This window comes from Ictidomys tridecemlineatus, chromosome 5 (assembly GCF_052094955.1).
Source record: "Ictidomys tridecemlineatus isolate mIctTri1 chromosome 5, mIctTri1.hap1, whole genome shotgun sequence".
Lineage (NCBI taxonomy): Eukaryota > Metazoa > Chordata > Mammalia > Rodentia > Sciuridae > Ictidomys > Ictidomys tridecemlineatus.
The window spans coordinates 39,523,199-39,538,750 of NC_135481.1; the positions used below are offsets into that span (position 1 = coordinate 39,523,199).

Genomic DNA, 15,552 nt, shown 5'->3' on the forward strand with positions numbered 1-15,552 from the left:
TGCCTAGCATGTGTGAGGCACTGGGTTTGATGCTCAGCACCACATGTAAATAAATGAATAAGAAAAAAGGCCCATCAACATCTAAAATAAATATTTTTAAAAAAGAGACCTTGAGGGGCTGGGGTTGTGGTTCAGTGGTACAGTGCCCGCATAGCATGCACGAGGCACTGGGTTTGATCCTCAGCACCACATAAATGTAAAATAAAGATATTGATTGTGTCCACCTAAAACTAAAAAATAAATAGTTTTAAAAAAGAGAGACCTTGAGCGGCTGGGGATGTGGCTCAAGCAGTAGCACGCTCGCCTGGCATGTGTGCGGCCCAGGTTCGATCCTCAGTACCAGTCTAGGAGATCTACTGGATTCATAGGAGCTCAGAGGGGGAATTGCAGAGAGGCTCACTTTGTATACAAAACAGCTTTATTAAAATTCAGCTATGGGGGTACTTACAAAAATTCTATCAAAAAGTACAAATTTTAAATAAATTCACTAGAAATGTGGCAGCCAGACATACTAGCCACAGTCACAACTCCAAAAGCCTTGCAGGGAGGGGAGGATTACAGAGGAGGTTCCCAGGGCCCTTGGAAGAGGCTTATCACAGGGGTCTTTGGATGCCTCCAGGGCCTGGTTTTGGAACTAGGAGGCAAGGCTCTGCTTCAGTTTTCCTTTCTGTGGAAAAATGAAAAGAAATCTAGCAGGTGTAGGAACTTCTGGGTTTGGAGCAAAAAGGCACAAAAGCCATTTATAAGGCACAAGTCCTCTCTTTAGTCCTGAGGCACATGGGATGGACAAGTGTGGGGTCAGAGCCACAGGGACTCTGGCTGTGATCATGCTCCTTGCTGGTGTCATATCTGGGGTTGGCCACAGGTAAAATTAAGGTGGACCAGGAACTGTACAATTCCTGGAGGCCTGGGGCCGGTATTTAGATCAGATGTATTTCTTCATGAGGAAACTGGTGTCTGGCTCTGCCAGAGTAAGGATCATTCTGGCCTCCAAGAGTTCCCCCGCTGGGAAGCAGCAGGCTTCCTGTCAAAATCTGCCTTCTGAGCCACTCTAGGCACCCACTCTAGGCAAAGAACTCCTGAGAGCAGCCCCTGACGTCCACATATCTAGAGAAGCCCCAAGCCCCAGAGTCAAGGTTTTTCTGAAAGGCAAGCAGAAGCACAAGAAGCTGGAATTGTCAATACCAGCCCCCAGAAGCTGCTGGCCCTGCATCCAATGTCATTGGTGACAAGCTTCCCTGGTGACATTAGGCAGTGGGTAGGCAAAGAGAGAGAAATCCAAGATATACTTAGGTAGCACGTCCTGCAGCAGGGACCATGGGGCACTGCACAGGTGATAGTGCAGGCTTTCAGGGCTGGCAGGCCGGTACCAGGCCTGGCGAGCTGGGAATCGGACATGGGGTGGGGCCCGGACCCTCTCCAGCACCTGGTTGGCATCCGCCTCCAGCCTCTCATAGGAGCCCACAAAGTCGTAGCGCACTGCACAAGGTTGGCATAGGTGGTACACAGGCATCCAATGCTCATTCATACGCTCAGGATCCTCATCCACCAGGTATCTCAGGAACTCCGGGAAGGTGACATCATCACCTGCTGGGCTGGGTCCAGCTCCAGCCCTGTACCGCTTCACGATCTCGGCTCCATAGCGTTGCTGGTACTCTCGGATCTCGCCAAACTTGTTGCGGTATGCAGAGAGGAGGCGTTCCAAGGGGTCCCGCACAAATAGGAACTTGAAATAGTGCTGAAGGCGGTATCGAATCTCCTCAGGTCGCAAATCTGCCAGGAACACCAGGTCACTGTGGTGGTCCATCTTGAGGCGGACATCCACGCTGTCCAGGACACCTGCCAGCACTTTCAGCACCCGCTTCCAGTTAGAGCAGGCCACTTTAGGGACGTAGCAGTAAAGGAACCGGTAGCGGTCACTTACGAGAATGTGACGCAGCAGGGTGCGCCGCTGCCCCACCGGCAAGTCCCAGGGGTCCCGGGGCATGCCAGGTTGTCCACACACTGCCCGTAAGGTCCGGTTCCGGACGTCCTGCCGAACTTGCAAGTCCGAGTCCCCAGAATCCAGGGACAGCCCTCCAGACTTTGGGACTGTCCCGCGCCAGGCCGCGCCCTCGCGGCTGGGAGGGTGCAGGGGAAGGGGCTTCATCTCCGCCAAGATACCCCGCTCGATCATGAGCAGCAGCCCACTGGAGGCCACGATCACGCCAAACATCAGCATGGACGGCAGCAGCAGGGGCGGTCCCCCCAACCCGGTCCGGGCTCTGCCCAAGGGGGCCCGCCTCAGCGCCCGGCCCAGGGGCTCGGCGCCATTTGGGGCCGCCAGCGGGGTCAGTGGGCGGGGGAACATGGTGCTCCCGGTGTGGGGGCCTGCGAAGGCTGGGCCCATCCGAGCGCTGCCGGGGAGGCGAGCTCGGGTTGGGGGCAAGAGGAAGGTTTGGGCCCCAGAGACCCGAAGGCCGGGAAAGGGAAGAGCTGGCGGGCGGCCCCGGCCCACCAGGGTGCCGGCTCCCGGGCTGAGGCACCGGAGCAGGCGGCGGGCGGGAGCAGCAAGGGACCAGGGCCGGATGTCCCGCCCGGCCGCTCTCCGCCCCCGGCCCGCCGTGACACAGGCGCGAGGGCGGGCCCACGCCAGGGGCGGGGACAGGGGAGAGTGCCCCTGCGGGTAGCAGGCTGGGGAGGGTGCACGCGACCCCGACCCGGAGAGGGCGCCTGAGCCAGAGCCTCCCCAGTCCCCCGGGCTGAGGGACCAAAGCCTGTAAAAACCCCGAAGGCGGAAAAGAGCCAGGTCGCAGTCCCATCCCACAGCGCGTGCCCTCAGGGAGCTGGATCGAAGACCCGCACAACTCTGGCCTAGCGAAGCCCCTCCTCCAACAGAGGGTCTGGAGGCAGAGGGGCCTGAAGCACTTTCGTGTCCGGACATGAAGGAGCCTGGCTTTCTAGATGGAAGCAGTCTTCAGTGAGCTTACCCACTTAGCCGCCCTCAAGTCCCTCAGTTAGTCAGGTCCCGGCCACTCAAGGAAAGAAAGGCAAGGCTGTCAGGCACTGGCCAACGTCTCCATGGTGACCCCTGGGTTTAGCAATACCTGGGGACTTCAGTGTTTATCCACTACGTAATGCTGAAATGTCTGGAAATGGAACCTCTCCTGTAAGTCTGAAGCAGTGGGATAACTGGGGCACTCTGGGTAAGGGCTAATGACTAATTGGTGCCTCTGGATCCCTAGTATGACCTGTACACATTTTGAAAGGTGAGCTGGAGGGCAGAGAGGAGCAGGGAAACAGCAAGTAGCCTCCTTGCCTGGAGCCAAAAGTGTGCTCAATGGCACCAGGCTGTCCCTGCATATTAGAGACAGATCCTGGAGTGCAGTGAATGTCAGTAGCCAGCCTGTCCCAATCTGAATTGTGAAACTAGATTAAGTAAGCATGCCCACTTGATTATCCTACGTATGGGGCACCAGCAAGGTCCTGAAGCAGAGTAGCAATACAATTACACCCTAGTGTAGTGAGGCAGTGCCTGCTAAGTGTATTGTATTCATTATCTCTAGTTGTCATAGCTAGCCTGGCAAGTAGGTACTATGGGCATTCCCTGGATAGCAAAACAAAGAGGCTCAGATTTCTAATTATGATCCTTCAAAGATTAATGGAGCAAAACATGGAATGGATGGGAGGGGGTTAACAGCTGACTTCAGGACAGGGCAGGGGCTGTTGATGGTAAAGGCATAGAAGATGGAGTATAAAAGAATGAAGCTACTATTGGTCAGATGGATGAGGGGGTTCTGAAGGAGAGCTAGAGAGCTCATGAAAAACTACCCAATCCTAGCCACATGAGAGGGCACAAGAGCAAAAATTCAACAAGTCAGGGCAAATACTGAGAAACTTAGAACACGCTCCCTTCCCCGCCCCACCAGCCTCAATGTTGTCAGGTCACTTTTAGTCTTCACCACACTGCTTCTGGCTTCAAATGGCAGTAAATGTATAGAATTCTGGTGGTAGGATTATTTTCTACTGCAATCACCCCCCCCCATAAGTACATCTTTTATATTAAGGGGGGGAACCTTTAAAAAGTCTGACAATTTGGCTGCCATGTGCTGACTTCCCTGTTAGAAGGCAGTTTTCTGCGTTAGCAGTCCTTGAGGTAGTCTTATTTACTCTGGGGGGAAGTCCTTGGGCAAGGTACTTATCTCTACACCAGTTTCCTGCCTGTAAAATGAGGATAGGTTAACACCCATCTCAAGGGACTCTGGTGGGTAATATACTGATGTAGTGCTGTAGCCAGTCCATAGTGGTATCCATGCCACTAGTAACCTCTAAGGAAAGAGAGCTCGAGGTTTGGGCAGCCTCTGCTAACCAGCAATCTCCACAGCATTACAACTAGCTGCCTCACCTTAAGCCAACACTAAGGCTTCAGGACTATGAATGGGCTGAACCAGGGGTCCAGCAAGTCACGAACCCTTGAGCCCATAATGTGGCCTTTATTCCCCAGCAAGCTAGTAGTGCCTGCTGTTAAGAGACTGAGCCTAGGTCAGTTTCTGCCAGTCAGTCACCCAAGGTGATGAATGGAGTGTTTTCACCAAACATACTTAGGGACCAGCTCCCATGGCACTGACCAGGTGAAGGTTGGTAACCCAAGGATTTCACACAGACCACAAGTCAGGAAGTCAACTTCATGGGACTAGGGTTGTAGCTCAGTGGCAGAGCGCTTGCCTAGCATGTGTAAGGCACTGGTTCGATCCTCAGCACCACATAAAATAAATAAAACAAAGGTATCATGTCCATCTACAACTAAAAATATATTTTTAAAAAAGTCAACTTAAAGTTCCTATTCCTGTCTCCTTGCCACAGTCTCCCTTCCCCCTACTTTCCTGCCCTTGTTGCTTACTGGCCTCAGTGAGCATCCATGCTGTAAAGGGTAATTAAGTGGGACTCCAAAATATGAATGGCGAGTCCTTCCATATTTACCCACCAAAAAATGACAGGACACACAGGCGATGATCCTTTTCTAAATCAATACAATTTCTCAAATTTATTTATTTATTTTCTTAAAGAAGTACTTCTAATCTCTGTCAAAAGGGAGGTGAGGAAAGGTTACCCCACTCCCTTGTAAACACTGAAATACAGATCTGGGAAACCAGGATCGACACACACAAAAAGTGCATTTTACAAAATATCAACTAAAATATATTTTACATGGATTATGTTTCCATTGAAATTCTACCAGCTGCATTTTCAGGTTCGAAAAAATATTTCCACATCTAAGAGATTTCAAAAGCATTTAAGTTCTGGGCAGCAGACCCTGCCTCCTGAGAGGAGGGGCCCTGATCTCCTCTCCTATAGGTGAGGCTAGGCTCCTTGGCAGCACCCTGGGAATGGGCAGACTCCAAGGCTGGCTCTCTAGGACCCCCCACTGCCACTCTGCAAACTCTTTTATTATCCCACCTTCCTACAAACAGCTTATTCAATACAAGGAGACCCAAGTCCGTTCCCTTCAGGTTTGGGATCAGCTTCCCAAGCAAAAATTCACCTCTGAAGCCTCCAGGCCACACCCAGCCCAATGACCAATCAGGAGGACCTGTCTTCTAAGATCAGGACAGGGCCCACAGGGGTTGCCAAGGGTGCCCTCAGAATGCACTTCCACCTCGCTCTGCAGCACGTGTCACATTTGTCCTCACCCATTGCTACCTCCTAGGCTTGCTGGGCCTGTGTCTGCCACTTCCTGAGAGAGAACCCACGGTCATCTGCCTTGCCCTCATGGAAGTGCTCAGCCAGCAGGTTGCCAGCACCAGGCCCACGCCACACTGCACCTCATTCCCTCTCCTCACCGTGCTCCTCTTTGGTACAAATACTAAGTAACTGGGTCTCCAGCCCCCTCAAGAGAGCCCAGTTGTCAGGGTCTGGCCTAGTCCAGACAAGGACCACAGGGAGCTGAGCCTCCTAATCAATCTACTCTAGGGAGCAGCATGAGTGAGAACAGGGCCTCTGGGCAATAGGAACAAACTGAAAATGCAAGTTCTTAGCTCCTAGGTAAGTGGCTGCAACTCAGCAGGTCTGTGGACTGATACAGTGTTGATTCTCGCTGGGATGTAAATTAGTGCAATCTACAAAAAGACTAGGGTAAAGGGGTGGCAGGGCGAGGGGAGCCACAGCACTCCTTTGGTTTGATTTCAGGTGGGTGTGGCTTGAAGAGTCATGTGTGAAGTTCTGCAAGAGGTTTCCCAGAACCTCCAAGTGTAAGGCAAGAGGAAAAATCTTCAATAAATCAGGTAGCAATTTTCCTTGCCCCCTGCCCCCCACCCTCTCCCAGCACCCATCCACCCTCCCAGACATGACAAGCCCCACATTGATTAGTTAACTTTCTGGGAATCCAGACCCACTGGGTGGCCTCAAAGGGAGGGAGACAGGAGGCTGACTCCCACAAGTGGACCACACCCGTGAATGCAAGGGCTGGGTCAGCTTGTCCCAGCACCAGTGGCTACTGCAGGGGCAAAGGAGGAAAGCCAGGGAAAGGCCCCGAGTCTAGGAAGAGGAAGTCAATGCTCTGGAAGCCAGACTCTGGCTCTTTATGTCTCAAAAGAACAAACTCAGAGCTGTGCTAGAATCTAGAGCCTGGTCCCAGGCGGATGGGGAAGAAGCGGGTCACAGTGGGTGAGGTAAAGCTGGCTCCTGCTCCCCCTTGGAGGGCCCAGGGGAGGCTACAGAAGGGCCTGCTGGGCCTGGTTCCCAAAGGATCTTACACCTTCTCCTTGCCCTAACCCCTACTTGGCCTGGGTCCCTCAGGTTTCGCCCAGCCTCAGGGAAGACTGCTTCTTTGTGAGTCTTCACCCAAGGGACCACAGACAGGTACCTGGGCCAAGATGAGGGCTTGATGAGGGCTCTGATGCTTTTCTTATACCCTGGCATTCCCTTCCCTCCCATGGGGCCCAGAACCCAGAGGGGCCCCTGCCCTCCCCCCACCAAAGAGAATCAGAGGCCCCTGTGTCCCCTTAACCAAGTGCTGTGCTTCAAGCAGTGCTCCCTGCCCTGAGCCCCACTTGCTCATGGGCAGCCCCAGTATGAGCACAAGGAGGCTACTGGGGGTTCTTGAGGATGCGGCCATGGCGGAAGTCATAGACATGGCGGCAAAGGAACACCAGCTCAGGGTCCGTGTCCTCCGGCACTGTGCGGTGTGGTGGGGTGGAGTAGTCTGCAGACGGGGGCACCAGTGCTGTCTTTCGGCTGGGGAGACCCTCGCCTCGTCGCTTGGCCATGGCACAGAATCTGCAGTTATAGACCATTTGCTATCTTTACCACAGCCACTTTCACAGAAGACCAATTCCTTCCCCACCCTGTCCAGAGAGAGCCAGGACAGGCTCTTCCTGCCTGCCAAGGGGTGGTGCTGCCTCCACCCCTATCCTGAGAACTGTGCTCACTTTGCCACTGCTGGTTCATCTTCTTTACTGCTGGGGAGCCACACCTATCAGGGCCTCCCAATCTCCTGTCAACTGTACAGCAGTGCTGACACCCCACACCTCTGCTCTAATCACTGTACCTCAATGGCGCAAGAACTTTTATATCTTCTAAAAAAATCAGATGGTAGAGGCAGGTTGTAAGGAAGAAAGTTCAGGGAGATTAGGCCCAGTAAGTGAAATTGGGCTCTGAAAAGAATGCAATCTCCTTGGGGACTCCATCCAGCCACCCAAATAGCCCTGGGAAGTCTGAAGGGAGAGGCCAACCAGAGAGTACAGGGTACCACCCACCTGCAGTACTCAGCAAAGGTCAGCACATAGCATTTCTCCTCAATGCAGGCTACACTGTTCTGGTCCTGATGTCGTGATGCAAAAACTTCATTCTGCAAAGGCTCAAGGGGAGACAAGGGGAGATTGGTTATCAAGGTTGGAAAGCATCTAACTCCAGGGGCTGGGATTGTGGTTCAGTGGTAAAGTGCTCGCCTAGCACATGTGAGGCTCTGGGTTTGATCCTCAGCACCACATAAAAATAAAATAAAGGTTATTGTGTACACCTACAACTAAAATTAAAAAAAAAAAAAAAGAAGAAAAGAAAGAAAGAAAGCACCTAACTTCAGGATCAAGGCAGGCATTATCCCTCTGTTGAGACTGTTGACCTAAATGGACTGCAGTAAGGCAGGGGGCTTCCCTGAAAATTCAGTCTAAGTATACCTTACCTACCACTCCTAGGCATTCCTCCTGTATTCCTTCTAAGTTTTATCCTACTCAGAAGTCCTGACAGTCCCTGTCATTGACATATTGATCCCTGACCATCCATCCCATGCCCAGAGGAGGAAAGTGAAATTGGTCCCTATCTTTTCAGTTTGATGAAAAATTCTGCAAGGAGGACTGAAGTTCAAGGCCAGCCTCAACAACTTAGTGAGTCCCTAAAGCAACTTAGCAAGACTCTATCTCAAAATAAAGAAATAAAAAGAGCCGCAGATGTGGCTTAGTAGTTAAGTACCCTACAAAGGGAAAGGAAATAAAGGTGAGCCTATACAAATCCCCAGCTTCAAATCATCTCTCTCCATAGAGGTTTTCTGGAGACCAAGGCGGTGGTGGAAAGAGTCTTGCCTCCTATCTCTCATAATGCAGGTGATACTAGGGATGCTGTGCAGCTTCACCTCACCTTTCCTGTTGCCAGGACCCATTTCCCTGTTCCCATTTTGGCACCCCCTTTCCTTGAAGACTCCCTTTCTGTTATTCCCCTGAAACATGAATTACAACAGTGTTGGGAACAAGCTAAAAACCCAGGTCTTCCCCAGATTCTCTATAGAGTCCAAGGTAGTAAGCTGACACTTGGTTGCTCACAGCCGGCCTTCCCAAACTATGTCTCAATGGTATGACAACCCCTCACTCTGCCACCTCACCATCCCCACACCCCTGTCAGTCAGCTCACCTCGTGCATGCTAGGGCTGCGACCTCCTTGTAAGTGCTCAGGTCTGTAATACCACAGGAGGCTCATCATCAGTTCTCCTGAGGGAACAGCAGAAGAGGTCATGGCTGGAGTTTACATAGATAGGCAGAAGACTGCTGCCTACCCTAGGGTTTTATCCAGTCTTAATGCCTGGTCCAAATCCTTCAGGCTCCAGCCACCAGTGTCCCCCAGGCCAAGCATTCAGTGGTCTGGAATGCTGTTGGGTATGGAGGGAGAAGGGAGAGAAGGCACTGACAGGTGAGGCAGGGAGACAGGTGCCCAGGCTCTGGTTGCTGGCCAATTTAACACACTGATCCAACCCAAGTCACAAGGTTGCTGTAGCCTGGGCAGCAGACAGACCCCAGCTGAATGATAGTCAGACTCTATGCCAGGAATGGAGGAGATTTCTGGCAGGCCAAACTCTAGGCAAGGATTGACTGGGTGCCTACAGTGCTGGTGAGGGCAGCTGCCCCTTGGGTCCCTAGCCTGAGGGAGGGGTACCTGACTCTGGGTTCTCCCAGAGGGCAGAGATCTTGGCCACATATGGTGTAGACGTCTTTCTTGGGCCTGACTTGAGGAGGACAGTATCCCGGACCCGGATTGTCTCTCCATGTCGTTCTACCGCCTGATAGCTCTTTCGGATGGCTGGTTCCGGCTCATCCTAGGCAAAAAACCAATGACACAAACAGGCTTTCAAAAGGGCAACACTTGAGAGTAAGGATGGAAGAAGGAAGAGAATTAAATCCTCTCTACAATTTCCTTAGGATAGGCAAATTGTGTTTGCATAGAGTGCTTCTGAGTTGGTTTTCAGGGACAGAATGAGGATGGGGAATTCCCATGCCTAGAGAGGGGCAGAAACAACAGAACAGGGGTGGGAAAGTAGACTGAAGCCTCTGAGGCTGTTCAGACTCTCCCACAGCTAGGTCTCTCTCAAGACCCCCAGCATGGCACAATATGAATGTAAATCCTTAAACCATCATTTTAAGTGGTGGTACTAGATTGTTTAATCTATTACTAAGACTACATTTCCTCATCTATAAAATGGAGATAATTAGAGGTCCACGAAGTATATGCCACATAGAATAGTGGTAAGGATTAAAAGGAATAACACATACAAAATACTTAGCTCAATCCTGGCACCAAATTTAACAACTGCCCAATACATTTTGGTTGACATTCTTTTCACCAACTCAAATGTTCTTGTATCACTAATTTCCCTTGACCATCCAAACTTCTCCTTTACATACTTATCCCAAAAGTCTCCAGAAAACCTTCCATCTTACAGTCCAGGACAGAAGGGACAGAGCAAGCAGGGAAAAGACGTAAAGATACCCAGATGGCTGTACCAACCACTGCTATGCCAGACTGCATCTCCCAACCTCCCCAATGCTTGTGTGCAGGATTGGTAGAGGCTGGGGAAATGGGCAGAGCAGCACAATTGGTTCCTGAGGTGTAAGTGAACTAGAGCCCCTCGTCACCTGTCAGAATTGCTAGACCATCTCACTGCAGGTCTTGTATCCCATCAGCCTCTCTTACCCCATCAGCTAACAGTTGGCACTCACCAAGACATACACAGCTTTCTCACAGGCAGCCCCAACAGGCACCCAGCCATTAGTGCGGCGGCGACGGCGGCGGCGAGGGCGTGGGCGCTGGGCACGAGGCTGCTTGGGGTGGCTGGGCCTTCGGGCAGCCTTGCTCCTCACAGTGTGCCTGCAACCAGAACCTGTGCGCAGACCTGACTTGGAACCACTAGGAGGCTTGGCGCTTTGAGGGCACGCACGGGCCACTGTTTGAGGTTCCGATGTGGGTGTCTGAAGATGGGGAACAGGCTCTGCTGCAGGTGGCACACTGGGCACGGGGCATCCTAGAAGCGGGTGGGCAGGTGAGGCTGGGTGGCCAGCTTCTGGGAGAGGAAATTCCAGCTGGCCCAGGGACCTGCAGCCTTCTAGAAGAAGGAGAGAGTGGATTAGGGCAGGTAATAGCAAGCTGTAACCCCTTATCTGCTTTGGAGCTCCTGTCTTAGTTCCTAAGTGTGCACCCAAAGACCACTGAGGTGGCAGGTGGGGATTGAACTCTTTATAGGGTGCTTATCAGAGTGACAGCCCAAAGGAAAAGGGGGTTTCTTGACCTTATAGAATGGCCAGCAGACATTCCCATTTCCCCTTAAGCTGGAAGGAGAAGGAGCAGAAATGGCTTCATTGGCTCTGGCTTGAGATTCTCTAGGGCTCCACAGTGCTCAAGAGCAGCAATTCTGGAGTCAGTCAGGCTGGGATATGAGTCCCACACCTGCCACTTAACCAGTCATGTGACCTCAAGCAAGTCACTCTGCCCCTCAGTACAATGTTAGCAGTAGTTATAAATATCATAAAGCATTTTCTGTTTTTCTTATCAATGTATTAGCATTGCAACAATCCCATAATAGGTACTATTACTCCCACTTTACATTTAAGGAAACAGAGTAACTACTGACTTATCCCATGGTCACGGAAAAGAATGTGGAGGAGAACATTTAACTCTGGGCAGTCTGGCTCCAGAATCTCTGCCCAATTATATGTCATGAGAATTCCTATATGTAAAACATTTAGAATGGCAGTGTGTGTATGTTTACTGGAGGTCTTGTTATTAGGGTGAAGGGTAAGGGTCTAGACTTGAGGAATGGCATGAAAGAGATAAAAAAGCCCAAGCAGGCTTCTTTCATTTCTTAGCACTCCAATTCATGCTAGAACCTGACACAACCAGTCTGGCCAGAGCCAAGTGGTCTATAAAGTTGTTTTATAGACCCCTGCAAGAAGGGGCGTGGGGGGAGAGGAGAGCTCTAAGAAGGTCCAGCCCTCACCTCCCTACCAGCTGGGCAGCCTGGCTGATCAGGATGGCTCTAGGTCACTTCAGTTCCACCCAGGAAGTGAAGAGGCAGCCTGGAGGCAGATGATAATACCCCCCACTAGCCTGGGGCGTCTCATTAGCTGGGGCATGAACTTCTAAGGCACTTGGGTCTTGCTAGAAAGGCAGACACCAAAATTTTGGCCCAGATAACACTATAACCATGCCAGGGAAACTCTGCTAGTCTATTCTTGGGATGTGCCTATCCCATCCACATCTAGCAAGGTGATGCCATGTCTGGGCACCTCTTCTCTTTCAAGGTCTGTATGGCCAGGACAAAGCTGTCTTACCATAGCTAGCACCAATTCCTCCCGAACCTGGAGCCCACTAACTTTACCATGATTGCTGGACTTGGCCAGTGTACAGATGGTCTTAACTCCAAGAAAATAATTCTAACTTTCCTTAAGGAGAGGTGTGGGGAAAAGACCTGGGAATAGGTAAACCCTAATTTTAATACCTAAGGGTCTAAGAATAGAAATCCCAAAAAGGAAGGAGAACAGGTCCTTCTATACGCTCCACCAATGTAATGCTGTCAGGCCAAGATACCTCCATTAACAGCCTGGACAGAGTAGGCCACAAGAGCTAAATATGGGGTTCTTTTCATGGGAATGCTCCTAGGCTTGGGGCAGACTAGGTGAGTCCTCCTTTTTCAAAGCTTTCTGCCTTCTAGGTAGTAATTAGATCCAAAGAAGCCCCTGCCTGGAACCACAGTTCAGCCTCCTGGGATGGCTATCCTAGAGATTGCCCAGAATATCCCGCCTCCCAAAGGGCTTACCTGCTGCAAAAGGCATTTTGTAGGGGCAGCCACCACAGGTAGTGCCAATGTGGGTAAGAGACAGGGGCAACACTCCACAAACGCTGTAGCCATTCACTCCAGTGTCCTCGCTGGAGCAGTATCGAGATGAGCTCCAGGGAGGGTGCTGGAAAGGGGTGCCTGAGGGCATTGAGCTAGGGGCCAAGAGAAGCCCCTCACTAGGGGAAGCCACTGGAGAGAGCTTGCCTTCAGGGAGCATGGGGCAGGCAGAGTAGCTCCCACACTGCAGTCCATCCTGGCCACAGTACAGGTAGAAGCTGCCTAGTGCAGTGAGCTCAGGTCCTCCACACAGGCCATTATAGTCAGCGGGGTTGCCAGGCATTGGCAGGGGTGACAGCTGAGGTGCAGGGAAAGAGGGCTGATGCAGTTCCTGCTTGGGGGCAGGTGATTCCTCGCCTGGGCGCCCAGGTTCCGGCTTCAGGGCAGCCTGACCACCCATCAGCAGAGGCAGGTGGGAGCGCAGCCCCAAGGGGCTCTCCAGAGCCTTGCTAAGGGGCTGATAAGGAGGCTGTGCAGACGGCCCACGAGGAGTGGCAGATGGCCATGGCTCATCAGGGCGTCCCTGCCAGCCTGGTGGGCCTGCAGGATCCCCTGAGCTGGGCCCCTGCCGGGGCTTGGGATAGTTCTTGCCATTGACCTTGGCCCATTTTGGCCGTAGGACCTTGGGTGCCAGGGGCTCAGTGGAACGCCCATCTGCTTCTGCATGGGCACGAGGAGGTCGAAGGGGTAGCTCCCGCTCCTGGCTCAACTTTAGGAAAGCGGCTGCATTCAGGCTAGCCAGTCTCTTGGGAGCTGGATCTCCATCTCTGCGAGTACTTTCATCTGGTGCTGGCTCTGGGGATAAGTCTGGACTTCCCTCTCCTAGGTCTCCTAGCCTAGGCCTCTTCTTGGAGGAGGACCAGCCCCCAGTGGCCCGGTCACGGTCCCGGCTACGGTGGGGGTCTCCCCCTCGACTGCGGCGGGTGCCCGCCAGGCTGCTGGTGTCTTCTCGCTCCAACAGTAGGTTATTGAGGGCCTCTGCATTGAGGGAGGCCAGACGTCTCTTGCGGGGTTGGGCAAGACCAGGGTCTTCACTGGATGGGGCAGGACTGGGGGCCTTGGGCAAGTCAGGGGGCAGATCATCAGCCTCATCTGCACTTCGTGGACCAGCCACATTTTCCAGGCGAGTCAGCAGCACTTTGCAGGCCTTGGGCTTCTCAGGAACCAATGAGCGCTTACGCAGTGGGTAGTTCTTGCGGCGTCCTGTGAGGTGCCCAGGACTCTCAGGCATGCCTGGCTCTGCACCCTCAGCCCCTTGTTCCATACTGTTGTCTTCCATCTGCAGGGGCTCCTGGTGTCCAGTGGGGCCTGAACTCAGCACAGGAAGGGACTTCCTTCGAGTGTGTGTCATGGAGTCCCTCCAACCTGCAGGGCATAAGGCAGGCAATGAGAGGAGCCTGCCCTGGCCTGCCCTGCTTTCTCTCCCACTGCAGCCCATCCAGATTCACCTGTGGTAATCTGTCCCACCCCTACTCTGTCTCCAACCTGGATTTTCCTAGAACCTGCTCCCCACTTCCAGTGTACAAAGATCCAGTGGGAAAAAGCAAACAATATCTGTGCAAGGACTGGTTTTTCCCATTATACTTTCAGTTTAGGTTCCCTATGAACTAAGGCCCTGAAGAGCCCAAGGAACACCAAGACCCCAGAGCCAGGGGACAGGATGAAACAGAAGCTCTCCTCGCACTAATTACACACTGCAGGATAGGGGGTCAGGTGGTAGGAGCCCATCTATTCCTTCAAATTATTACCAAAGCATTACCTGCCCCTCCTCCAACTCAAATACTGAGGGATTCTTCCTGCTGGGCTATAATGTAGAGGAGGCCAAGTCCAGGCCCTGAGGATTCTGTCATAAACCAGGAATACCATAATTGGATCTTGCTAGAAAAGCCTTAAGAAGGGTGAGGCCTAACTTTGAGGAGCCCATGACTAGAGAGGTCTCAGCCAGTCCTAGAAGCCAGAACCATTTCAGTTCAGATTGCAGAGAAGGGCAGCCCAAAGAGTGCCACTGACAGAGGAAGGGTATCATCAACGCTAGGATCAGCACACTCCTTGAGGAGAAGAATTAACACAGGAGACAAAGTGGGGCTGCCCTATAGTCTTGCCCTGTCCCTTGGTTCTCCCTCTTGGTAGGCAATCTGCCAGATAGCAGGCAGGAGGGGGGAGGTGAAATCTCAGGGCTCCTGAGAGATGCCCACAACCAGGGAAGATCCCATAACTTAGCTTAGCTTGGCAAAACACTCCTGGACATTTTACTCTGAACTTGGGGCAACCTGAGCCCCAGTTCAGAGTAAAAAAGGCCAGGGGCAGCTTGTACAAAAGAGGCAATGCAGAACTGCAGGGGGTTGGGGGCTGGTGGTCAGAACTGCAGGGGGCTGGGGGCTGGTGGTCAGAGCCTACTGCTGTTCACTTCCTATTTACTCTCCAACCCAAAGCACAGAGGCTGCCAAGTGAGGTGCCAGACAATGCTTCCCCCACCCCCAGGCACCCCTTGACCCCTCCCCACCCAGCAGGCCTGGGCTTTTCAGCTTAGTCTCCCCATTGCTATTGTTATTCACACTAACAGAGCTGGGAGCAGTCCCTGCTGGGCCAGGATTTAACCCTGAAAGTTCCAAGCCTGGGGACTCCCCAGTCCTTCCCACTTCCACCTCACTTCAGTGGCCTTGGGCCAATGGTGGGGGCATCTTCTCTCCAGAGACATGTTGCACTAATTGAGGAAAACCTGACTGAAAGCAGTGTGGACAACCTTCACCCCTGAGAGAGGACTTGGAAAACTAGAAAGAAGAGACAGAGTGCCATGTTTTGCTCTGGCCATGTGTGGGGACCTACCACTGTCCAGAGTCTGGGCCCCAGGCAAGAAAGAGTCACAGAAGGCAAATTCATTCATTCCTGAGGCATAGAAAGAGCAAGCTCCTAAAAATCCC

At 52.4% G+C, this 15,552-nt stretch overlaps 2 protein-coding genes across 7 annotated transcripts in view; both read right to left on the reverse strand.

The window, feature by feature from the left end:
* Positions 1–400: 400 nt before the first annotated feature.
* Chst14 (carbohydrate sulfotransferase 14) lies at positions 401–4,850 on the reverse strand. The gene has a single exon (XM_005316408.5). The coding sequence runs from the start codon at positions 2,921–2,923 to the stop codon at positions 1,220–1,222; it is 1,704 nt and encodes a 567-aa protein (XP_005316465.3). The 5' UTR covers positions 2,924–4,850; the 3' UTR covers positions 401–1,219.
* Positions 4,851–4,992: 142 nt separating this feature from the next.
* The window catches only part of Bahd1 (bromo adjacent homology domain containing 1), a 28,267-nt gene continuing 17,707 nt past the window's right edge, over positions 4,993–15,552 (reverse strand). For 4 of the 6 annotated variants that reach the window (XM_005316405.4, XM_078049808.1, XM_078049809.1 and 1 more), the window contains 6 exons: positions 12,554–13,996; positions 10,461–10,843; positions 9,400–9,559; positions 8,881–8,957; positions 7,734–7,834; positions 4,993–7,254 (listed from right to left, as the gene is read on the reverse strand). In XM_005316405.4, coding sequence (XP_005316462.1) covers positions 7,065–7,254; positions 7,734–7,834; positions 8,881–8,957; positions 9,400–9,559; positions 10,461–10,843; positions 12,554–13,982 — 2,340 coding nt within the window. In that variant the 5' untranslated portion in view covers positions 13,983–13,996 and the 3' untranslated portion in view covers positions 4,993–7,064. Of the gene's footprint in view, positions 7,255–7,733; positions 7,835–8,880; positions 8,958–9,399; positions 9,560–10,460; positions 10,844–12,553; positions 13,997–15,552 lie in introns of those variants that run through there. The other 2 variants (XM_078049807.1, XM_005316407.5) reach the window with 2 other exon arrangements.